We start from the raw sequence: 26,825 nt of genomic DNA, 5'->3' as shown, positions 1-26,825 counted from the left end.
AGTATGATTCCTGAAATTGTCTCTTGATTATGCAACAATCTGTGCTGTTTTCTGCAGTTAAAGGCTCTTCATAAGCAGAGAGATTTATTTCTCAGTAGACTTATTTTTATATCAGCAGTAAACAAAGAACTTTTCTTAAGTTGAAATTTACTTCATCAGGAATTGGTTGAGATCATTTCCAAATATTTCCTCAAATGGTCGTTCAGCTATGAATCCTTTGAAAATTCAAAGAAGTGCTGAATAAGATCTTGATAATTAATTGATATGTATAAAGTTTAGTTTATGTACACAACCTAACAATAGGAGATTGTAGCAGAACATATGCTTGCCTTTAGCCCCAGTCACATTTACTAGTATTTAGTTTAAGAAACATTTGAATTTTATGTCTGCCTAAAACCATCATTTATATGGACACTATATACATTTTTATATAGTGGGTTTATATTTTATATATTATAGTGGGTTGAATTTGTAACTCACATATCTGGCAGAAATCATCTCTGGGGCCCGCCTACCTTTCAGTTAGGTTTTCACAATGTAAGCATATTCCCATCCCTCTTGTATATAGAGAACAGGAAGCAGTCACCTTAGATAACTACCATTCTGTGTATCTCATTTTTATGTGTTGATTCACATGCAGGATTTACACCTGTTACCATAATTAAAGAATCTGTTTGTATTTAAACTATACTTACAGTTGGTGTGTGGTGTGTGTGGTGTTGAGTTAAATCCAGGGCCTTAAGTGTGGTAAGTTGAAGTTTTTTACATCTAAATTTAGTAACTCTTTCTCTGAGACAGATTTCATTCCTTATTCATAAGTCACCGATGCCTTTTTACAGACAGTGTCTGTGAAAGTATTGCTTTGACTATTATTTAACATTTAACAACTCAAAGCATAAAAATGACCAATTAGAATTTGAAGTCACTGGATTGTCTTATAATCTTTTAAATTAAAGATAAATTTTAATCCCAAAGACTTGTAGAAATGATGTTTAAGACATTTACTGAGGGTTGTTTGTAATGTGCATGCTACTATGTGCATACTGTTACCACCAACTTTGATGAACAGACAGGAACATCAAAATGACTGTAACATTGTCCTGAGAGACCCTTACATGCTGGAAAGAGGAACAGATCCTTTTTCGAAACTAACCTCTTTAAGAACAAGCGTCAGCTCTTGGTTTACTGCTCTGTTCGCTCAAGTTAGCAGCATCTGACAACATCATATATGTCTTTAGGGCTTACTGAGTTAAATGAGTAAAAAATAAAAAGTGAGTGAGCAGATATCTCTTTAAAGGAATATGTATGTTCATATATATATGAGACAGAATCTTACTGTGTAGTTTTGACTGGCTTAGAACTTGTGAAGACTGGGCTGAGCTTGAACTCATGGTAGTCATCCTCTGGAGTGTTGGAATTAAAGGCATGCTCTTCCACACTAGCTCAAGAATATATTTAATGTTAAAGATGGCGTGTTTTTACCAATCATTTGAGATCATTTTTCTAATTTGCTAATTTTCTTGTTTTCTGCCATGAGTGGATATTTGTTGGTGATAATATATGATTTGACTGCATAGCTAATGTAAAACAATTGTGTCCTATAAACCTGCAGTTAGCACTAGTATCCACTAGATGGAGATATTGTATGCTTTAGGTTTAAAAGGTTTCACAATGGTGTGGTTGTTCAAGGTTTTACCTGTGATGTTTAGAATGACCATGTCTTTTAAAGTATAGATCATATTTTGCCTTTTTACTACATATATTTCAGAAACAAACTCATTCCTTATTGGAAAGTGAGATAAGGTAAATATGTAAGCATTCCATATTCAATTATATCTTTCAAATTCAAGGACAATCATAAAGTAAAATAATAGAGAAGAAAGGTTCTTCCATTTCAGGGAAAATGAAAATTGTGTTATCTGTGACTAACAGCTTGGAGTTCACATCTAGCTTCACACAGACCATTGTTTCCTGATCTATTCTCCACTCTGGATAGATGTGGCACTGGTGCTGCGTGGAAACAGGCAGGGTGGCCTAAGTGGTCAGAGCTTACCGTCTTAATGATGGACACTTGGTGAACTCAGAAATCTGTGACATGTGCCTTTATCCTGGCAGGCAGTCATTTAAGGGAAGTGGGTGCATGTCTAGTGAACCAGAATGTCTTTTTCTGAAGAAAAATAATCCTTATGTCTACATAATTCTTTAGAGGCAAGCAACCAGTAGCAATCTCCTTATGGGTACACCTTTATATATTTTGATAGTAAGATGGACAAGTTAGGCCCTCCACTCCGAACTGGAAGACATGTGCAAAGGTTGTATGCCAATGACACAAAGTCAGACAGTGCCTTCAAAAGACATGAGTTATTTCCAGTTTACAAGTAAGTATTTATAATGCAGATACTTCTTATAGGCTTCCTATTATAGAATACTGTACTTTTTTACTTTCTATGTAAAAGTGATCTTACCTTAATCATTTTAAGCCATTTTAGTGCTAAGTGGCTTACAAGCTATAAAATACTTTTATTATTATTAAGGGTTTCTATTCAAATTAACATTGATCATGCTTTTTATTCTATTTAATGTTAATTTTATAAGGTATTGTAGCAGTCACCTTCAACAGTTATTTTTTGTGAATGCTAAATATTTTTAGGAGTAGTAGCCTTACAAAGAAGCGTATAGGGCAAATTACATAGTCAACCAGATGATGAAATCTAGCTAGAGGAAAATGGGTCCTAGAAAAGCAGTCAGGTGATTCGTAGTCCTTTTGAATTGTTTATAAAATCCACATGATATATAGAAGAGGTATGAAACTGCTGGATAACACACCTATCTCTTTTGGCCTACTGGCCAAGAACAACGGCAATCACAGTCACTCTTAAAGCACTCAGAAGCATGAGATTTGAGGATTGACCTATTTGGACTTCAATATCTATCAGTTTTAGTCCTCATTCATAATTATGAAATTAGGATGTAACAAATGAATATCTGTTTAAAATTTAAAAATATTAATGAAGTTAACAGTACATCCTACTTATTATTCATCATGAAATATACTGATAAATTCAACTATGTATGCTATGAAACAGTTACAGGAGAAGATTCTAACATAGCGTGATTGATTCTGAGTAGTTAGTGATCATTTGTAGAAGGAAGACATTGTGTTCTGAGCCTTGAATTGATGCAGATAGCAGGGGGAATTGTCTAGGAAAAAGATAAAAAAAATAGCACATTAAGTTTATGTATAGACTTAGGATAAATCTTACCAGATTGTGGCCAGGAAGAAAAATGTTTTGAGTATGTGAGCAGTAGGTAAAGAATTGATCAGCATAGATAGTTCTTTCCAGTCACTTCAGAATGGCTCTTGACAAATTTCATCTCTTAGATGAAATTAGAAGAACAATAGGTGTATAGTATCAAAGCAGTTTGGGTTGATAATCTTATATTTTCTTTTAAGTTTAATCATTTAATATTTAATATATTTATAGATGATATTCAAGGTATTTTTAGCTATGTATCTTAGACACATTATATGAAGGTAATAGTGTGCCTGGCAATACTTGTAGAGCTTTTAAAAAAGAAAAGGAAAGAACTATACTTCCTATTTGAATGGCACTCTGACAGTTTTCTTTACATAGAGATCAACTTAGAAAGACATGATTCCACTCCCACTTTACAGAACTAGAATAGAGTAAGCCTCACAGATAGACTCGAGACCATTTGAAGAAATGTTGGCTACCTCATCAGTGTACTAGTGTGTTTCTTTGATTGCTGGAGAAGTAGCTACTCAGAGCAACCATTCTGAATTGTAGCAGTGTGTATTGAATATAGGATCTGTACTGCTATCCACTAAATTCAAGTACTAGTCTCGCCACATAATAGCACTACAGCTTACACAGTCTCTAAACACAGGTTCTCCAAGCCCGTCATGTGGTACAGTATATTTAGACAATATCTCAAAAACAAAATGTCAACATAGAAGGAAATGATATCTTCATATTTAGTATAGTGAATATTTGGAGAATAGTTATTACATGCATTTATTTTGGAAGTAGTTATTCAACCTATTAGGGATGCTTCCAACCTTAATATATATATATAAAAATAGAGTTGGAAGAATTTCAGCCATAGATTGGGAACTGCTAGAGAATTTTTCACGTTTTTTTCCATTTATATTACATAATTGCTTGTTTGCAAATGAACTTAGTCCTTAAAGAAGAAGAGGGACTGTTGCCTTCTTGGCTTTCTGAATATTGACTTTGCAGCATACTTCTAGAGTCACTTTGGTTAAGTTACTCAAGGGCTTTTGTCATTTTTAACTCATCTGTAACATGAAAATTATTTATTAGAATTAAATAAACTTAGGCAAATCAGAAATGTATTTAGTATGTAGTAGTAACTATTAAAAGTGAACATGTGGAGCTGGAGAGATGGCTCAGCAGTTAAGAGCACTACCTGCTCTTCCAGAGGACCTGGGTTCAATACCCACATGGCAGCTCCCAACCATCTGTAGCTCCAGTTCTGGGGTCTGACATCATTACACAGACGTATAAGTGGGCAGAACACCAGTGTGCATGTAATAAAAATGCATCATTTAAAACTTTTTAAAAGTTAACATGTAGTGGTGATATCAATAGTAGTAGTATAATAAACATGCTGCATTTTTATATGAATTTATACCTCAAAACCTTTCTGTAATGTAAATGGTCAATTTACCAATGAGGAAACTCAAGTTATCCTCATTATCATTGTCGTTACCAAGTTGTTCGTTAACAGTTTTGATCTATGTTATATTTTAGGAAAGTAATGCTATACAATGTATCATTAACACATTATACTGCTTGTTTTCAGATTAAAAATACTTACTTGGAATTGATTCTCTTGAACTTCTCTACGGCCTCTGTTTTTCCACTGGTATAAAAAGATCAATCAAGAAACATTCGTTTCTATACTTTTTCATCATGTTGACACTTTCTCTCTTCCAGAGCTAACATCAAACCTCGAAATACTACACCTCCTAGCTTGGCAAGAAATTCTGGGGCAGGTGTGCTTACCAACAAAAGAAAAACGTTTACTGAGAGCTATGTAGCCAGGTATGTTTAGCTTGCTCACCTAATAATTAGAGTGAAAATTAATGTATGCAGTCAAGTTCTATATACAATGATAGGTAATATGCTATGTATGATTTGGTTTTCCTTTATTGTAGAACTCAATGTAGCTTTCAAATGGACCAGAAATTGTTGAGGCATAAATACTGTTTTCTTATACTTTTTCATTGTAAATACTCAAATACGCCCATGTTCAGTTTTACTGCATTGATTTAGCTTTTTCTTTTCCTTTTTTCTTGCGTGTTTAAATATCAAGTGCAGTATTAACTGCAAATAGACCTTATGAATATCACTATTATAATTTTCCATATTTTGATATTTAAGCCTTTCCTGAAAAGGCTATATATATATATACGTATATATATATGTATATATATACGTATATATATATATATACGCACATACACATACATATACATACACACATATACATGCACATACACACATAGACACATACACACAGAGATTAACATTATTTTTTAATGAAAAGATGGAAAAATGGAAAAATCATAATTAACAGATAACTGGAAAGTTAATATAAAGTTTGTCCATAAGATGTGTCATGAGACCCTGTCCATAGGTGAGCCATAAGCTACAAACTGGATTTTGAAATTTTTAGTAGTGAGGGGACAATGGCTGTAGAGGTACGGTTTATAATGTTTATAAAGTAAAAACTACATTTTCTCTGAAAAAGTGTACTTAGTCCGAGGTCTTAAAAACTCTTCTAGGGGCTTTATGAGGAAGGTCCTGGGTGACATCATGAATAACTTCAGTAATATCCTTACTGTAAACATGGGACAAGTTTCATAGTTTGTTTCACTGAAGGCCAAGGACATGATATCCTGTGATGTACTCATGGTTGTGATGTGTGTGTCGTAAGTGTCTATTTCATGCTTTGTCTCAAGTGTGTAATGTATCCAGTTCTCCAGAATTTTGATTTAACTCAGGGATAGGTTCAAATCCTCGATCTTGTTCTCAACCTTAGCTGCCTATCAGAATCATCTTGGGACTTCCTATAGCTGAAGTGATAGATTTTGAGATCTGGTTTAGAGAGTGGGCATTTGTGCATCTGCCATAGACAGAGCTTTAAGAGTGATGCTTCGTGTAACAAGATGTGAATAACAGTAAAACACATGAATTATTATGCTCCCAGCTAGATTCTTGAATAAATGCTGTCTGTCTCTGCTGGGATCTTGATGTATATCAAATGTCATAGACATGAACCTCTTTCTTGGAAGTCTGAAATACGGCTTTACTGTGATATATATACAGATTTACATATGTGTATCTCCTTGTACTTTGAATCAAGGTTGGAATTAGGATTAATGTTCTCTTATTCTTAATAAATTAAAAAATATATGCATATCTGTATCATATACTTTAGTATTTAAAAATGTCATATCCAGAGAGCGATCAAAAGAAAAAGAAATACTAACAAGCAGGAGCAGAAACTTCCCAGTAAGAAATGCAGTTTTTCTTAAATGATTGATACCTAAGAAAAAGCCAGAACCTTTCTCTTCAATTTTTTAACACTTTTGCATCTTAGGGGGTAACAATCATGATTGTAACAGACCAAGATTTCTGAGATATTTCTTTTCTTAGAAAAATAACAGAGTGTACAGTCTCAAAATTGTTCTTGGTGAAACACCCAGAAATGCGAGATTATAGTGAAAATCTATTACTGTATATGTATATATATATTGAAAAGACCAATTATTGAGTAAATCACAAGTAATACCTAGTATATTTTCTGATTAGAGATTGGTATATTAGATGTTATTACAGTCTTTTTCTCAGCAACAAGCAGGAAATACAGTTTTTATGAAAATCCCACTTGAATACCCAAATTTAAATTACAAGGGAATCAGTTTAAAGACCATGAAAATTTTTTGACATAGAAAATTTAAGACTTTAATGATACTGAAGAATATATAAGTAGATATAATCTCCCCGTAGAATATTTATTACCAAAAATCCATTTTGAAAAGCTTTCTGTACCAATCACTAAATTAACATATATATTAATATCATTTTCAAATAATTCATGAATCTAGATTAATCATTTTGAAAATATGTGTAAAGAACAAAAGTTCTGAAATTAACCAGGACAAGGCAAAAACAGTATTGTGAATGATGTGTGAAGTACAGTAGTTCATACGGTTTGATATTGATTCCTGGATAAACAAATAGAAACGATTAGAGGGAAAGGCCTTAGTCACATGGATGGCTAGAAATCTGCCCCCACTGCAGAGGAAGCAATGCAGATGTCTAGGGTAGAGTATTCGGGGACTAACAAATTTGCCCATATAGGAGAAAATCAGTGATCGGAGCCCTTGCTGTGCATATGTGTGCTTGAGTATGTACACTGATATTCTCTTTCTTTCTTTCTCTCTCTCTCTCTCTCTCTTTCCCTCTCTCCTCCCTTCCCCCCCTCCCCATACACACACACACACACACACACACACATATAAAACAGTAAATTAATTGCTAGTAAACTAAATGCCTACATTTGGAAAGTATAGCCATTACGATTTTAGAAAAACAGGAAGTCATTATCTGATACAGGAAGGGATGTCTTGAATAATTTAATAAATGCTGATTTACAACAAAGGATACATTTGACCATACTAAAGCAAAAAAAACAAAACAAAACAACAAAAAAAACCCCATAGTGCTGTAAAAGCCTGAGATTCATTGAAATCACACAACATATTGGGAGAGGAGCTTACTATTCACAGCCAAATGTGTCCAAGTGACATTGTGTCACTGTGTTGTCATCTACAAAGTTTATTTTGATATCAGTGCAGTTGACTTATCAAAAAATGAAATCTGACTATATTTTAATAAGCTTTAGATTTTGTGTTGGATCCCATTTGTAGCTTTCTTTGGCCACATGAGGCCCATGGTTACCGAGTTGGACTTGCCTGACTGACAATGATATGTGGGGATTTGCTACAAATACAGTAGTAAGGGTGAACCCATAAAATTAATAACTCTGTGGCTTGGTGGGAATAGAGGACAGGAACAGCATATTGCCAGTAGAAGAAACATCAATGCCAGAGAAATGTGAAAGGATATTTAGCCTTACAAACAGGAATGTGCATATATTAAAACTATGTAGGTAACCATTTTATACTTACGAGGTGAACAAAAGAAAATGTCTTAGCACAAAACACATTGATAGGAAATGGGATAATGAAGAACCTTGTGTGCTCCTAGTTGGTGCATGCATTGGCCAGCAATTATGTACAGAATTTAGTAATGCCTAGCAAAGTTGAAGTTTTAGTACTATATGAAATTTACTAATGGGTGAGCATGTTGGGTATTTAAATTTTTTTTTTTTTTTTTACATTTTGAATTAATTATATTTTTCACTGGCATAAACCTAGTTTATTTTCCCCTTGTTACTCTCTCTTGATTAATATTGATTATATAGCCTAATTCATTTAATATTGTGTTTGTGGTTTGTAAGAATTATACCAAGCTGTAATTTATTCTCAATATCTATCAGTGCATGTGTTTCCATTTGGATAACTTTAGTGATTTTACAAACTGTTCCTCTTGGGACTACAATCAGGAAAGTATATGTGGAGTATTAAAACACAGGAGAAGCCAGGCAGTGGTGGAGCACACTTTTAATTCCAGCACTTGGGAGGCAGAGACAGGCGGATCTCTGTGACTTCGAGGCCAGCCTGGTCTACAGAGTGAGTTCTAGGACAGGCTCCAAAGCTACAGAGAAACCCTGTCACTAAAAACCAAACCAAACCAAAGCAAAAGAAAAACACCATGAGATGCTGATATTTACTTCATTTTTATCTCAAGTTTTAAGTGCAAAGCAGCCTGTAGCCTTCTTCCATTACCTTCCCACATCTGGAATTACAGGGGTGTTTCACCATGCATGCCCAGAGATCGTTTTATAATTTGAACTAGAGGACTATTAAAGTTCACATCAAGATTTTAGTTTCTGTATATTAATTACTTCCTGTTATTTATTGGATCATGTTAAAACTACTAGTGTGAGTGAAATTGATTCCTGAACTTCTTTCTCTACTTCTGTAGGCCAGATGGAGACTATACATCTTCAGTTAATGGTGGAAACATTAAAGGCATTGAGGGAAATTCATCTGGACACTTACCCAAATTCTGCCATGAGTGTGGGACAAAATACCCTGTTGAGTGGGCAAAGTTCTGCTGTGAATGTGGCATTCGAAGAATGATTCTGTGAACCAACTCTTACCAGTTGAGGGGCGAGGCTCAGAATTTGATGATTATTGCTGCTTTGACACCCAGGGCACTTCTAGTTAGTTGTGCTAAAGCTATTTACAGTACCCTTTCCCTTAGTCTGTGGAGCATAATCCTTTGGCTGTATAATGTGTTTGTATATATATATGTATGTATATATATTCTGTATATAATAAATCTGATTTCTTCAGCCTGTGCATTCAAGGAAATACTTAAGTACATGTCAAAACCTAAGTTGATATGAGATCGTTGTCTTGGGTATTGCTCTTCAGTTGTTTAAACACATTAGTATACTTGCACAAGCATTCCTACTCTAGTGATGAGCCTTACAAGCTTTAGGATAACCACATCTCTGAACAAGAAATCAGAAGAGATGCTGATGTTGATGCCTATGACCAGTAGCATCATAGAGAATGGGATACTGGAGTTTCTGCTATTAAGAGAATGTTGTTTAGTCATTATCAGTTGATGTGAAGTCATTTTCCCAGCTGAACTCTTCAGCAACTAGTGTTAAATTCCAAAAAAAAAAAAATGATGAAAAGGAAAATCTTAGGTCCATATTGCTGGTAACTTCATGAATTATTAATTACATAACCTAATTAAATTATTGAACATATACTCATTCTGTGAACATATAATTATGCAATCTCCTTTTCAGAAATGACTGGGCATATAAATGTATTTTACTCTGCTTATAACTGAATGATTAATTTACCTCCATCTTGTTTGAACACATTTTCTCTCCACTTCCAATTGTGTTCTGAGATTTTATTTTTCCTTCTTTTGGCATAACTCCTTTGAAGAGTAGTTTTAGTTTACTACTACAGTCTTAGCAGTATTAAATATAAAATTATTTAAGGTTTTTTTTTTGTAAAATCTTACATGTTTAAACATTTTATTTGTGTATGGTATTTATAGAAAATTAATACATTTTAAAACAAATTACCCTTCCCAATAAATAATAATTGTGGTACTCATTAATTCTGAGCATGCAGGCGAAGCTGTTTTTAGTTCCTCATGGTTCATATAGTTAGTAGTACATTGAAAGAATATCTAGTTTTCCTATTCATATTTCCTTTAGTGCTTACCATTGAAATAACATATATTACACTTGACTACAATACGTTTTGATCGTTCTTTCACTCTAACAGCACTCACTGGCAGGCCGCTTTGGCAGAGTATGTTCCACAGTCCTGTAGTAATAGCTGTTCAGTCTGAACTTTACCTTACAAGGGTACCAATAGCATTTTTTGTGTGGCTGTGGTTCCTGCCTTGCTTGTTGTTTCTGATTAAGGATGGATGTAGAAATTCATTGCTTAGAATTTCATTTCTGAAATTTATCCGCTTCTGTTTTATTTTAATTTGTGGAGGGATTTTAAACTTGTAATGAGTCATCATTTTGTTCACCTAATACTTCCTTTCTTGTTATTAGATTTTCTCCCTTGTTTATTCTATTTGGTCATATTGATAAATTCAAAACCAGTCAGCTTAAATAAGTAGTAATGAATTTAGAAGACTAATAAAACAATTTAGATTTTCATTTTAGTAATTCCTTTTTTGTTTAATTGGTTATAAATATATGAAGAACTTTTAATTCAACTTTAGAAATGAGCACTATTTCTTTCAATTGTATTTTTAACTTATATAATCTTTTATCCTACTTAAAGAGTGGGTGGATAAATCGTTTTTAAATAAACAGACATGTATGTCATTGACTTCTACAGTAGCCAGTGTTAAAAGCATACTACAGAGATAAGCTGATCAAACACAGTCAGTTCCAGAAACTAGTGATCACTGTAGACAGTAAGTTGGTGAAATACACATTTGAAATATGTTACAATTTTAACAGATTTCTATGGTCCATATTTTACTCTCATGTTGATGTGTTGTGCAATAGTTTTTTTTTATTCTTCCTATGCACCATTCATTTTTATTTATTTGCACAATTATTTGCAAGTGTGATAGAATGAAAAGTGATTGTAAGGTTAAATTAAGATGGAATATTGCTTATAGATTATTCTGAAAGTTATTCACTTGAAACAAATAAGACCATTGTGACCGCTGTTGTCTCTTATTCACTGTTTTTTAAATTATAAATGATATATTCATTTTGAATCAATAAAGACACAAAACATAAATTGTTGTTTGTTACATTTATTGACATCTTTTAGAATGATAGGAATAAACTAAATAAAATATTTGTAAAATACATTTTTAATAATACCATAGTTTTTTAATTGCTGTTTTATGGCTTTAAGTAAACATTTGTTACAAGCTTTTTTTTTTAACTTTTTAATTGATTCTCTGTGGATATCCCATCATGCATCCTGATCCCATTCATCTCCCCTTCCCCTTCCCCTTGCTTCCACCCTCTGTCCTTGCAACTTCCCCCCAAAACAAAATTTAAAAGTAAAAAACAAAGTCTCAGCATGGAAGCTGTAGTGTGGCCCAGTGAGTCACACAGTATACCCTTTAGTCTGTCCATCTTTACTTGTATGTGTTCATTACAATGAGTCATTGGTCTGGGTTGAGGCCTCTCGCTTCTTCTGCTACACTATTGATACTGGGCCCTCACTGGGACTCCTCTTGGATATCCTATTGTCATGTGTCATGGAGATCCTGCAGCTTTGGATCTGCAGGTCCAGCCCCTTCACATGCTCCAGTAGTTCACAGATGTAGTGGGTGTTGGGATAGGCTACCTTCTAGTCCTGGTTCTGAGCCTGGGTGGTGGCTGGATTGGTCAGCCTGCAAGCTTTCCCTCAGCGTCACCTCCCAGGTGATCTTTCCAGCACTACCTCTGCTAGTTCACCTAATGTAGCAGACAGCAAGGAGAGGGCCATTTCTCCTGCTCTTCACACCCTTGGGTCCAGCCCACCTCTACTCACACCGTCAGGGCCAGCTCTGCTGTTTTGCCCAGGGTTTGCCCAGAGTTACAGGGCCCACTGTCGGGATTGCTGCAGTTGGTGAGGGGCAGGGCCAACTCTTTCACTCTCATGCCCCCAGGTTGGCTCTCCTGATGCAAGTGGCAAGGAATTGGTGGGGAAGCGGGCTCTACTGCTCCTGAGCCTGCAGGCCTGGCTCACCCAGGCCTGACAGCAGGGTTAGCTCTAGTGTGCAAGGTGTCCTGCTGTAGCACTACTTTTCTTTGGGCTGCCAGCTCACAAACAATGACATGGAGACTTTGCTTTAATTATGAAAGCTCGGCCTGTAGCTCAGGCTTGTTCTGACTAGCTCTTATATCTTAAATCAACCTATTTATATTAATCTACGTTCTATCACGTGGCGGTACCTCTCCCATCTTGTACCTCCTGTTTCATCTCTGTGTCTCCTGGCATCTGCACGTCTGGATTCCTCCTCATCTTCCTTTCTCTCTCTGGAAATCCCACCTACATCTCCTGCCTGACTATTGGCCATTCAGCCTTTTAATACACCAATTACAGCAATACATCTTCACACAATGCACAAGTATCCCACAACATCCGGCTGCTATCCTGTGTGCTGCAGCTGGTGATGGGCAGGGACAGCTCTCCCACTGTTGTGGCAGGCTCTCTCACCTGCAGCAGCAGGCTCTCTCACCTGAGGCAGGTGGCAAGGATCAAGGGGAGGAGCAGCATTTTTCTTCTTACAAGTTTTGTAAGGTATAGAAATACTGTTATTATACCCAACAAAGTTTTAAAATTGAAAGCAGTAATATTTCTAGATAAATACTATACAATTTAATGGAAAATATTTATAATGAGTCAAGACTAGACCATACTTTAAATTTTAAGACAAATGCTATATCTAATGAAAATATGGCTATTAGATGTTTCATTTGTATTCAGTTTTTTCCTAAGCTAAAAATGAATGCTTTTTCACTAGGAACTCAAACAGTAAAAAATCTAATAGGAAAAAAAAAAACCACAGACTTCATCACAACACTTGGTTATTTATTTATGTTGAACATACATGTATTTTATGTGGTAAATATATCTTCAGTACTGAGGTCATTCGATTTTTGAAATGGATTATGTTATTGAGTATATCTGGGAAAAGTTTAAATTAGAACACTCGTTTTATTTTTACTTGGAAACATTTTGATTAAATATTTAAATGCTCATTATTTAAATACTTTCTCTTTTATGTGTATTGCTTTGGTTGCCACTAGAGGGTGCTTTTGTATAATTTACAATTCCCAGCCTCCAGTTGTAAAGGTCTCTAGGTTTTGATTTTGAGACATGAAATTTCAGGGATTTATGAATAATTCTTTGGTGCTTGTGTCACTCTTAGAAATCTCTATATTGACACCTTAGAAAGCTAGTGTACGCCATTTGGAGCGCCACCATGGGAGTAACTTAAAGCAATAGCCAATATTGCCTTTCACCAAGTTTTAGCAAAACACCATTCTAGAATATTGCCGGCTGGCTGTTGCTTTAACGTCTCACCTTAGCTGTACGTAAACACGACAGGTAAAGATAACAAATTTATATTTAATTGCGAAGAAAAATGCTTTTAAATTGTACATAAAATACTCCAATTGTGTTAAAACAGTACAAATAAAAGACATGAAACATTTTTCCTATATTGTGCTTGCTTCTACTAGAATATTTGGTGAATTTTATGTAAATTTCATACATTGTGGACTGTCTAAATATGTAGTTTGTTTATACTCTTTATGAAGCAAATAGTTTTATAGTTTTCAGAATCAAGTGTGACTCTGTCTTATCTAAAACTGCCACTTTTCCATTGAATTCAAGCATAGACAGGTGTAAATGCTACCTTTGTGAGCTGGGTAAGCTAAGTAATTTTTGCAATAATTTACTGTGAAAAATGCAGTTAAACCTAAGTACTATTTTAATGAAATTTTTCTGAATTTTACTCAAGAAACTTATAAACCGTCTGTTTTTTTGATTTGTCATACTCTTTTCTTTTAAGTGAACTTTACTCTACTTGAAATAAGAATTAAACTTAGTTGGAATAGCTGGAAGCTGTTTGTCTTGCTTCTGTTGACCGAGTTGTGCAGCTGTGAAATAATTCGAAGTTTTTCTGCTATTGTTTTTGTCTCCCAATTATTTTGGTCAAGAAATATACTTTAAAAAGTAGAAAGTTTTCAAGGCCAGCCTGGGCTACCAAGTGAGTTCCAGGAAAAGGCTCAAAGCTACACAGAGAAACCCTGTCTCGAAAAACCAAAAAAAAAAAAAAAAGTAGAAAGTTATTTTGTTTACCAGTCTCCCCAAACTTGCACTACTTACAGGGAACTGTCATATAAACCTCACAAGAAAGGAGTTTTCAATTTTATTTTAAACACTGCTTTCTCAGCTCTTTGTAAAGATGCCACTTAATTAGTATTTCAAAGTAATTAAACAATTTTAGGATACAATGGACTATAAGATAAAATCAAAACGCCAATTACATGAGCATGACATTTCTGCCCTTCTTGGTCCATTTAGTAAGTATTGTCGTAGTTTTCTTGGGTCTGTAGAATAACTGATTCTCCCTGATGATGTTACCAGGGAGCTCCTTACTATGGATAAGAGACCTAGACTCACTTTACCAATATTTAAGTAGAAGACAAGAAGCAATATAAGAAATTAAACATTCCCTAAGTAATAGTTAAAAGTAAAAACGATTGGATATGTGGTAGATTTTTAAACTTAAATTTTGTTATCATTTATAATGAACATTTTGTGTTCGTATGGCTAGTCTCTTTTGAAAATCCTCCTGCATTTGGTGAGTTTTCTGAGTTGGATTATCTCACTGCCTCTAAATCATAGTCAACTTAGCTTTCCATCCATTCTTGCTTTCTTGTAGTAAGATTATGACTTTGTGACTAGGAAACAACTGAGCAGGCATGTATTAAGATTCTCCAAAAGAACTAATAGGAGTGTGTATGTGTATGTTTGTACACATAGATGTGTGTGTGTGTGTGTGTGTGTGTGTGTGTGTGTGTGTGTGTGTGTACTAGAACATATACATATGTTGTAGTATAGATATGTATGTGTACTTGTATAAATCCACAGGGACTTACTAAATTCATTTTCCACATCAGAGACTGACTCTGCAGTCCTATCAGAGTTCACCTCAGAGTCCCACAGTGGCCATCTGTAGGCTGAAGAGCACACATGTTGAATGAACTGTTAGAGCAAGAATTTTACCAACAGTTCAAGTCTTTCATTAATAAATAATTAAAACCAAAGAAGAAATGTTAATAACCTTTAATAAGCATTTAAATATTGTACTTTATTTTGCCATAGTCAGAATATTTTTCAGTGCTGATAGGGAGCAGTACAGACATCTTGCATATTTAGAGTTGACCGTTAGATGCAAATGCCCTCAGGTCCCTAGCTAGTGGCTTATCCGTTCTACCAGTTCTTCAAGGTAGACGACTACCATGTAGTAGATCCTATTTTATCATGAAACGTAACCCACTTAGCAGAGTCTGATAAAGAAACTGAATTTCTTAAAGTATAATTTGTTCTTGACAGTTTGAGAGAACTGGGTTTTTGTTGTTGTTGTTTTTGTTTTTTTCAAACAGTGATTAAGAAACAAACTTTAAACAATCAATTCTTCTCTCAAAACTGTGTTCATGCCAGCTGTCTGTACCATTGAGGATGAAGTCCATATGGGTTGGGGAAGAGGAAGAGCAAGAAGACATGGCCACCCCACATGGAATGTCACTGGAGCATGTGTAGACTGCATACAAACATCCAGCCCACAGCTACATGCTGAAGTGGCTGGGAAGAGCAAGAAGAATGTGAGTTCAGCAAAGCAAACTGTCATCTCTTTTCGAAATTTGGCCTCTGCGGGGTAATGTTCCTCTCCCTTAAAATTGAATGAAGACTGCAGGCCTTTCAAATGGTTTAAACAGGTGTATACATAGAATATACAGAGGCATCTTTTCAATGAGAGTCATTTAATGTAACAAAAATCGTGTTCCTAGCTGAACATATTGGCTCATGCCTGAAATCTGAAATGGGAGCATCATCATTTCAAGACCGGCCTGAGGTACACATGAGACACCACTGAAAACGAGAAACTGGAGTTTCTTCTTTTAACATAGTTGTGGGGGCTGTGCCATGCTGATTCTTGGTACCAATGTGTTGATGGGATGTGTTGGATGAAAGTAGGATCAAATGGCAGTGCACAGGGAACGCTTGAGGTCAAGGGAGCCTGACGGTGTTAACACATACGCCATTTATTTTAAAAAGAGAAACTATTCAAAGTAGGCGGTTGGTAGTGTTGTATGAAAATATTTTATATAAAGGTAATGTCAAAATTAAATATATACATTAATTAAAAGTCTAACATATATTATTATCTTAAAATATACTTCCCAAATTGAAAATTCAGTTAAACAAGCTTTAGTATATATAAATGACAAAAGTGACTGAATACTAAAGTTCAATATCTTTGGACTAAGTGCATTTCTGTCTTTAAAAATTCTTTTATTTAAAAATATGTGCTATGCTCTTTACTGAAGGTATGTGTTATACATTCATGTTTAACTACATTTCTTGATATCTGTCTTAAGTGCCTTAAGCTTTTTTTGTAATTTTTTCTTTTTTCTTTTTGCTGCTGCTGCTGCTTTAAGATGTGACTCTTGCTTTTTCATGAGCATTATCCATCACTGTGAGCCCTCCAGCATCTCCAGCATACAAGATGACAGTTCCACTCTTCAGATTGTTCACTGATGCCCAGTGGACCATAACATCATTTTGCTGATGAATTCTCGTAGGTTTTATTTTTGTAGGTTTGATATCTTCTGAAATATTTGGAAAGGTTTAGAAAGTATTGCAGATGACATGATTGCCTTACAACATCAGTGCAGCCGATACATGTCCATATGTATATTCTGACTGCAGCCATCAGTTACAGATTGTTTGTGTCCATTTTCTAGTACCTCATTGTGGATTTCCCAGTGGTTCTGGTCATTTGACCAGGAGGCATCCAGAAACTTCTGAGGAGATTTCATTTCCTCAAAATATATAAACTGGTAGATTTTTGGAGACTGCAATTGCACGTCCTATGTTTATATACTGCCCTTCAAAATTTTATTCCAACAAGTTTTTATCTCTCTCAGTAGTCTCTTTAGGAAACATGGGTCATTCTTTTTCTGTTCCTTCAAATTCTTTTCTTCCTAGAGAAATAAATTCATAAGATTTAATTTAATTTAACTCTTTGACATAACATGTCTCAAGATATTTGCGTTTTATTTTTCATTATGTTAGATTATACCTAATATTTAGTATACCAGAATGAAGACTCTTGCATGACATCTTAAAACTATGACCTATGGTGATAATTATGATTTCTGACTGACAGGAAAGTCTAGGCTACTTAAGCTTAATGTATCATCTGCCATTTTCACCCTGCATCAGTGGACTCCCATAAATGATACATATTTTACATAATTTAATTGAACTTCTTATATGAAAAAAATTAACACTGAAAATATTTAGATTAATAATAATTTGTCTGATTCAACTGATATCTTAGAGTTTGCTACAAAACTTAGTGTTTACTGAAGTATTGCTGCCATCTGCCTCATAAGTTGATTTTTGTCACCTCAGTAAGAGCTTTTAAAGGCTACTGGTACAGTGTTGAGAAAATGGAGAGAGATGCCTGCATACAGCAGATACTGGAGAGCAACAGTCATATTTCCTCTGAGCCATATGACATGGTAGGATGATTCCTCATTTAATGAAGAACCGGTTATTGAATATTTTCTGGGCCAGATATTACTCTAAGTATACCACATACTTTACTTTATTCTGTTTACTTGGTAACCCCATGACCTAATGATTTCACCTCTGTCCAAAAATGAGGATACTAAGTCACAAAGAGGTAAGAGCCAGAGTGACATGGATACATCTTGAGCTCATCTCTTCAATTCAGTCACAAATTCATATCTCTATTAGTTATATGCTTAAGTAACAGCAGCATGTGGCTTTTAAATAACTTCAGAGAGTATATGAGAGATTTTGAAGATAGATATGGGGAAACTTCATTAATCTTTTCAGCGGGGACACCAGAACATTTTTAAAGTACCAATGGAAGTTCCCTTGAATAAGTACTGTATTTCAATAAGAGAAAGGCAATTGGTACATTTGTGTAAGTACATTTCCATAGGTTCTACATCCTTGGATTTAATCAACTGAAATTGGAATATACTTGAAGAATATGGGTAGACTGCACTGAACATGTGTGGACTCTTGTTCTTGTCATTGTTCCTCAAACTACACATCGTAAAAACTAAATACTTATCATTTCCATTGCTCCATAGGCATTTTAAGAGGCCTACATGCAATTTAGAGTATATAGGAGGATATGTGTAAGTTATATACAGAAACCCCATCCTTTTCTGTAAGGAATGTGAGCATTGACAGAACTTTGTATGTGAGGAGATGGCCTGACCATTCACCTTGAATAGTGATGTACAACAATACACGACATGGAAAAAAGTAGGCAAAAAAAAAACCAAAACATTGCTTTTGTCTCTCAGATTCTGGAGATTAAAGTATTCTAAACTTTTCAAATGCTTAGTCACAGGTTCTTGGCATTTTTATTTTGTGTCCAGCTTACATATTTGTGTACTTTGAATTTTATAGTTTGAGTTGGAATGTCTAGAGTATGCAAACTCCCCTACTGCCTAACAAAGAATGCTTATGCTTCCATATATGTGTTGATTAAACATCAATAATGGAAAGAATCTGTCATCCACAAGTCAGCATACTCATTGTTCAATGTCCCAGACTGGTTAGTTTTTAAAGCAGGTTCAAATGGGCTTTCTGACTTTGGAACCAGGGCAAGACCAGCTTTCTAAAAGCCGAGGCTTCCTTGTAGAGAGAGGTAATACATCTGTTCTTGAAGTGGTCAGCAGCACTTACAGTGATGTCACAATAGAGGTGACCACCAGAGAATGATTGCATCCTAAACAGGAATGAGTATATTTGGTTCACAGTCAACATGCTTTTGGTTCACAACCCATGCTTACCTTGCTTGTGCAGTTCACCAGTGTTTGTGTGCCTTGGGAAACTGTTAGTAAGTGGATATTGAATTCTTCACTGATATTCATTTTCAGAAATTGCTTCAATTTACGAGCAGCACGATTTAGAAAAGCAGCTTCCTAAGAAAAGAATCCAAAAGGGCTGTGATAAGAAATTTAGTTTCTTAATTAATATAAAGCTAGAGCCCTGTCTCTTAGTAAAACCCCACCTCCACCCCAGCTTTCACTTCTGGTTAATCACATGACTGACGAGTAACAGAATGAAACTGCTTGGCTCTGAGGAGACAGAGAACATGAAGTGCCTAGACTCTGGTTTAATGATTATCTGGCTTTGAAATAGCCGTTTCTCCAATGTGTACATGTGGCTTTATCATTTATGGGTGAACACATTACAAGGCTATATACTTTTAACAGGGTAACCAAAGAAGAAGGCTGCTGGAAACATTAGTGAGGAAAGGTATGTGTGGTTTCTCTTGCTACGATTTTTGAAAATTAGAGTTCTGGAAGAATAGGTGATAGTAAAATAAAAAAAAAATGAAGAGCCATGTAACCTAAGACATAGGCTTTTTAGATAAATTAGTTAATAAGTTAATACATAAAAAGAATTTATGGTTTTGTGATACTGTGGTGTTAATAGCTCCATGAGTTGTAGAAAGACTATTAAGGAACATCTCTGTTTCTTTAGGGGGAAACTACAAATTTTTGAAGTTATTTTTTCATTGTAACTGACTAACTAGAGCTTATTTGGGCATAAACTTTAGCAAATCTAAACAAAAAAAATTTCAAACTGTCTAAAACTAAATGGTGTGTGTGTGTGTGTGTGTGTGTGTGTGTGTGTGTGTGTGTGTGTGTGTGTGTACATGTTCAATCATTTAGCAAGATCTTTCCTTCATAAGATTTTTTTTCAGGGAGAGACATTTGTGTCTTTATATTTTTAGTATTTTCAAGGTGAAAAACAGGAAAGTAGAAGAGCAAATTATTATCTACTTTTTAATCTATTGAGGCCAGGATGTTTGTAAAATTAACATATAATAGACCACAGTATAATATAATAGATGAATGATAATCCTGTCATTAAGATAAAAAGATTATGGCATTAATTTAATTATCTAACAAGTCTGTATAAAATCAATCTCATATGGCAAATTCCAAATTATTATTACCTTTGTATCATCACATGGATGTTTTTTAAAAAAGTTTGGTTCATTATTTGGGCAATTGTTTCCAGTTCCTGTCATTTTGTCCTGTAATAAATAATATAAAACAATATGGTTAATGCTGAGGATGTCTCTAACATATAGTTATAAAAGAACATTTTAATATCTGGTATACATATGAACACTTTAAGGAAAGTAAATTTGCCTAGCTCCACTTACTAGGCATCAAGAATAGTTTTCTTTACATGAAAAATAAGGAAATATGTACAGTATCACCTCAAATAAAATTCAGACTCTGTTAAGAACTAGTTGGACTAACTCTGTCCAACAAACTACCCATTCCAGGCGATCATACTTCTTGAAGACTTCACACAGTCTTAGTCTGTTTGATATTGTGAGAGCCATAAGTAGAGCAAGGGCCAGATTAGTAAAGGGCTTGTAATGTTCACCTGCCACTCAAGAAAGTGTGTGTTGGTCTTATTATTCATACAAAGGATAAGTGGTTTCCTGACTTTAAAATATATTTAGGAAAAGCATGCTTTTGGAGATGTGTCTGTGCCTGCCAACCACATAGTATGTAGTTCATTCTCTAAACATCACAGTTGTAAAGACATATATTTCTCAAAAATATCATCTTATTATAGCTAAAGGTAGTAAAAAAATTGTCTACTAAGTCAGTTTTCTATCAACTTTTATTTAATCCCAAGAATGACATCAAATTGTATATACACTTTTCTTTGGTAAAACATACAAAATCTCATATGTAATATGTCAAATAATTAAATCCTTGGAACATTCTAGCAAATTCATAACAATATTTGAAAATCCTTTTTGGTTAGGCCAATGCTCTGGAAAACTAATAAAATTCAGTTTTGTATGCCTGCAGAAGAGAATGTTGTACAGATTGACTTGTTTGTCACATGTTTGATCAAGAATTAGCAGGGATGCTACTATACCTTTGACATGGGCAAATAAGATGTCAGAGTTGCCTTCTGAAGATATTATTCATGCCTATTGAGAGCAGCTCTGAGTATGAATTTATAGCAAAAGAAAACAGTTCCTATCTCACGGTTTAGCAAGTATCAGCATAATAGATTCTTGTAGGCATTTTGGTTCATTTAAACATTATTCTTGGTTTATTATAATATGGAAAACCACAATAGAAGAGCAAAGACACTGTGAGCTATGGTTGGAATTGTTCCTAGAAAAGGTCTTTGATTTCATTAGGTTGTGCCTTTCAGGTTTTTTTTCTATTACTTATTTAACCCTCTTTGTCTTAATTATTGTTCTGCTGCTGTGAAGACACACCAGGATCAAGGCAACTCATATAAAAAAAGTATTCAACTGGGGGCTTGCTTAAAGTTTTAGAGGTTTTGTCCTTGACCATCATGGAAGGAAGTAGACAACCATAGCACTGAAGTAGTAGCTGACAGCTTTACATCCTGATCCACAAGCAACAGGCAGAGACTAGGCCTGGTATGGTGCTTGAAACTTCAAAGCCCTCCCTCACCTCTCCAACAAAGCCACAGCGGCTAATCCTTCACAAATAGTTCCACTAACCAGGAACTAAACATTCAAGTATATGAGCCAACTGGGGCCATTCTCATGCAAACAATCACATTCCACTCCCTGAGTCCCCATAGGCTGGTAGCCATATCAGAATGTAAAGTGCATTCAGTCCAACTTCAAAATTCCCCATAATCTTTCAGTCTCAAGACTAAAAATTCAAAGTCTCTTTGAGACTTAAGGCAATCCCTTAATTTTAAAACCCTGTAAAAGCAAAAGTCAAAATGCCAGTCACATACTTCCAACATACAGTGGTACAAAATATACATTACCAATCCAAAAGGGAGGTACAGGAATATATTAATGAAACACTGGACCAAAGCAGAATTGACACCTAACAGGGCAAACTCCAAATCCTGTATCCCTCTGCCCAATGTCAAAGGGCTGAATGGATAGCTCGTCACATCGTCCACACCTTCCATCTTTGCTGACTGGAGCACACTTATCTTTCTTGGGCTGGTTCCACACACTGTGTCGCTTCTCTTCTTGGCAAGTATCCCAAGCTGTAGATTCTTCAACATGTTAAGATCCTCCTCATCACAATCCAGGCTTCACCTTCACAGCTTTACACAATGGCCTCCCTGGGCCTCTGTGCAAGGACTCCCTTGCCACATGCCTTGCCTCAACAGCTTTTCTCAACCATGGAGGGAGATTCCATAATCCCTTTCCTGTATTTTTCATGATCTAAAGCCAGAAGAACTACCGCTTGCTGGAGTTGGAATCAGACTCTAAAGTCAGAAGTTCTTCTGCTTGCTAGAGTTGGAACCTGGTTGCTCCTTGAATTATATTTGCATAAGCCTTCCATTGTTCAGGCCAAGGAAATCCTTCAGACCTTTTCCTTTCACAGGTTGCAGGATTAGCTGGGAGGTATCTTGCCCAGAGGTTACTGCTCCCTTTATTCCATTCAGCATCAGGCCTTTAAGCTTCTCATCTGCTTGAGTGCCAATACAAAATTTCTTGTCTCGAAAAACCAAAAAAAAAAAAAAAAAAAAAATTTCTTGGTTCCCTTTTTCTCTTTAAGCTGTACATTTTGTATTTCTCATTGTGCTTCTTGCTCCTCTTCATTGTGGATATGCATGAGTGATCACTAATAACCACTTGGCACAGTTCATACTATGCTGTCTTGAAATCTCCCCTGCCAATGATATTATTACAAAATTCTTCAATTTAGCCTCCGGTGGATTTTTTTGACAAGAGCAGAAAGCATTCATATTCTTTGCAAAAATATCACAAGAAAGGTGTCTAGTGCAGGAGATATTCTTTTCCTCTGAAACTTCTTGAGCAGTGCCTGCCTGCATAGTCCAAATTGCCCTCAGCACTACTATCTTCCATGCTTGTACTAAGATGGCCCATCAAACCCCACTTAAACAGTCAACTGACTTCTCTTGTCCAAAGTGCCAACGTCATCCATATTCTTCCAAACAACAGCATGGTCAGGCCTGTTTCACCTTTATTTGCGAACACTAATAATAGGACATACCTTCTATATCAGTTTTAAGTATATTTTTAATTATTTTGCTTTATGTGTGTTTTTCTACAAAATACTATATATGATTACTTAATGAGGCACTAATTTCCAGTTTATATTTTAGTCTTCATTTTCCCTTGAAAATCCAAAGAGCTCACCATTTTTCCAATTTTCATTTCTCTGGTATTATATTAATTTTGTCATCTTTTATGTTAGTTTCTTAAAGAATGCTAAGAAGAAAAATGTGAGCATTTTCTTGTTGTTCGAATCTTAGAGTGTCCTTCAATAAAAATCCCAGAGCCAGATATCAGAGTGAAAGCTGAAAGATCAGAGAAGCAGAACAGCCAGCCACTAGTTCTTACCTTTATGAAATGCTCAGTCTAAAGAGAGTGAGTTCCTGTTTCCTCACACCTTATATACCTTTCTCTGCCCTGACATATTACTTCCTGGAATTAAAGCCATGTGTGCTTCCCAAGCAAAGGCATGAGATCTCAAGTGCTGGGATTAAAGGTGTGTGCCACCACTGCCTGACGTCTATGTGTAATCTAGTGGCTGTCCTCTGATCCTCAGGCAACTTTATTAGGGTACACAATATATCACTACATTTTCTACTGCTTTTATGAGTAATCTATTATTTATTTTGTGTGTGCAGATGAGAGAGTGCAGGTGTGTGCTTACAATAGCACATGTGTGGAAGATAGAGGACAACGCCAGAGAGTTCTTTCCTATCACCTTGTGAGACCCAGGGATTGAACTCATGTCTGTAGGCCTACACATAAATACCTTCACCACTAAGTCATCTCATTGGCCCTAATATTTTTATTTAAATTCTTCCTTTTACTGTGCTTATGTATTTTGTTCATTTCTTCATTTTTGCTGGAGTCAATAAATCGTACTTCTGACTTTCTAAGTGGAGGGCAAAGTTGATTATTTTATTTTTCAGCTAATACTTAGCAGTGCTTCCCTCCTCATGAGAGAATGGGTCCACTTCCCATGGTTGCTCTAGCAAATTATCAGAAACATGTTGGTTCAAAAAAAAATGTATTCTGTTACATTCCTAGAGATCAGATTTAAAATCAAAGTATTGGCTGAAGGTTCTAAGTGAAGATCCATAATCTGGCTCTTCTATCTACTGCTGGCTTCCAGCATCCCCTGTGTTCCTAGCTTATGGCCACATCACCATATTCTATCATCCTGTATGTCTCTGGTCTCTCAGGTTTCTGTCTTATAAGGACATTTGCAATAGCAGAGCTCCTCTGATTTGTGCAGTATAATTTTTTTTATTTTATTTTACAATAAAATTCGGTTCTACATATCAACCACGGATTCCCTTTTTCTCCTCCCTCCTGCCCCTCTCCCCTTCCCCCTACCCCCCCCCTCCCATTCCCACCTCCTCCAGGGCAAAGCCTCCCATGAGGAGAGGACTGAGATCAACCTGGTAGACTCAGTCCAGGCAGGTCCAGTCCCCTCCTCCCAGGCCGAGCCAAGCGATCCTGCATAGGCCCCAGGTTTCAAACAACCAACTCATGCACTGAGCACAGGACCCGGTCCCACTGCCTGGATGCCTCCCAAACAGATCAAGCCAATCAACTGTCTCACCCATTCAGAGGGCCTGATCCAGTGGGGACCCCTCAGCCATTGGTTCATAGTTCTTGTGTTTCCATTCGTTTGGCTATTTGTCCCTGTGCTTTATCCAACCTTGGTCTCAACAATTCTCGCTCATATAAACCCTCCTCTTTCTCGCTAATTGGACTCCCAGAGATCCACCCGGGGCCTAGCCGTGGATCTCTGCATCCAGTTCCCTCAGTCTTTGGATGGGGTTTCTAGAACGACAATTAGGGTGTTTGGCCATCCCATCACCAGAGTAGGTCAGTTCGGCCTGTCTCTCTACCATTGCCAACAGTCTGTTGTGGGGGTATCTTTGTGGATTTCTGTGGGCCTCTCTAGCACTTTGCTTCTTCCTATTCTCATGTGGTCTTCATTTACCATGGTCTCCTATTCCTTGTTCTCCCTCTCTGTTCTTGATCCAGCTGGGATATCCTGCTCCCCCAAGCTCTCTTTCCCTCGACCCTCGCCCTTCATTACCCCGACTCAAGTCCAGGCTGTTCATTTAGATCTCATCCATTTCTCCGTCATTGGGTGATCCCCGTGTCTTTCTTGGGGTCCTGTTTTCCAGGTAGCCTCCCTGGTGTGCAGTATAATTTTCCCATGTCAAATCTTTGATTTAATCCCATTTTCCAAGACTCTTTTACTTCAAATTTCCAGGGACTAAAATTTGGTGTGTTTGGATGACGTAATTTAACATATTACTGAGAAGTATGTTGTCTGCCCATAAATATTGGATTTGACCTAAAGATTGGCTTTTCAGTAGTGGACATGAACAGATTAGACCAAAGTATACTTCACTCTAGAAATTGGTCTCTTCTTATTTTTTCTGTATGGGGACAAGCATCAGGAAGCAGCTGGTTCATTATCAATCACCACATAATAAATTTTAGTAAAGGTAGTATAAATAATAAAAACTTATTCTATGTAATTTCTGAAGTTAGAATTTGGGAGAAGCTTCTGGATCCACATCTGCCATGAAACACAGTTAAGATGATAGCCTTGTCCATAGTCATCAGGTTTCAACTAAAACTTGAGTATTTACTCTTAAGGTGCTTTATTTATGATAGGAGCTCTCAAGGTTTTAAACACAGAAGCCTTTACTCAGGCTTTCTTGAGTCCTTAAACATAGTGTCTGGCTTTTCTTCATTGTCCCACACCCAAAAGAAAGAGGTTTTCTACTTTTTCTGATTCAGTTTTAGATGTCACACACTGTCTTTTCCACCTTATTTCATTAGCTCATATGGAATCATTCAGTCCATTCTACCTTCAAGGGGAAAGAATTTGAACTCTATTTCAAAAGAAGTTTCAAAGATTTTGTACCCATATATAAAAACAACCATATTCTTCCATCTCATGACTCAGAATGAATTGTATGGAAAATGATGGATCATGGTGTGTATTTGTGAGTCTGAGGAATGCATGTTACATGTTTTTCTTATATAGTAAAAGTTACTGTTAGATATCAGTTAACTGGCCAAAAATAAGGGAGATTAAAGATAAAGATAATCAACAGGCCAGCTATTCTGTTACCCAATTGTTGTATTTTTCCACCATAGAATAGTTCTCTTGGGTTTCCTTTCTAGAATAGAATTTCAGCAGTGATCCCAGCGACTCTTCGTGCTCACATGGCCTCTGAGCAAACCTGTGTGCATTTGTTGCATTCACTGCTTCTAGTTAGTATTTAACTGCCTATT

The 26,825-nt window shown here is 35.8% G+C and overlaps 2 protein-coding genes across 3 annotated transcripts in view; one reads left to right on the top strand and one right to left on the bottom strand.

Annotated features, from left to right (window-relative positions):
* Zc2hc1a (zinc finger C2HC-type containing 1A) overlaps positions 1 to 11,485 on the top strand; it is a 39,563-nt gene extending 28,078 nt beyond the window's left edge. Inside the window, exons 8-10 of one of the 2 annotated variants that reach the window (XM_052716338.1) lie at positions 2,262 to 2,378; positions 4,983 to 5,090; positions 9,165 to 11,485. In XM_052716338.1, coding sequence (XP_052572298.1) covers positions 2,262 to 2,378; positions 4,983 to 5,090; positions 9,165 to 9,330 — 391 coding nt within the window. In that variant the 3' untranslated portion in view covers positions 9,331 to 11,485. The remainder of the gene's footprint in view (positions 1 to 2,261; positions 2,379 to 4,982; positions 5,091 to 9,164) is intronic. The other variant, XM_052716337.1, reaches the window with a different exon arrangement.
* Positions 11,486 to 15,832: 4,347 nt separating this feature from the next.
* Positions 15,833 to 26,825, bottom strand: part of Il7 (interleukin 7) — a 43,693-nt gene continuing 32,700 nt past the window's right edge. Inside the window, exons 3-5 of the mRNA XM_052717429.1 lie at positions 20,496 to 20,576; positions 19,321 to 19,452; positions 15,833 to 17,463 (exon numbers count right to left, since the gene is read on the bottom strand). Coding sequence (XP_052573389.1) covers positions 17,356 to 17,463; positions 19,321 to 19,452; positions 20,496 to 20,576 — 321 coding nt within the window. The 3' untranslated portion in view covers positions 15,833 to 17,355. The remainder of the gene's footprint in view (positions 17,464 to 19,320; positions 19,453 to 20,495; positions 20,577 to 26,825) is intronic.

The sequence above is a fragment of the Peromyscus californicus genome, unplaced genomic scaffold (genome assembly GCF_007827085.1).
Source record: "Peromyscus californicus insignis strain IS unplaced genomic scaffold, ASM782708v3 Scaffold_5__1_contigs__length_169319896, whole genome shotgun sequence".
NCBI lineage: Eukaryota > Metazoa > Chordata > Mammalia > Rodentia > Cricetidae > Peromyscus > Peromyscus californicus.
This window is presented reverse-complemented; position numbering and strand designations above follow the sequence as displayed.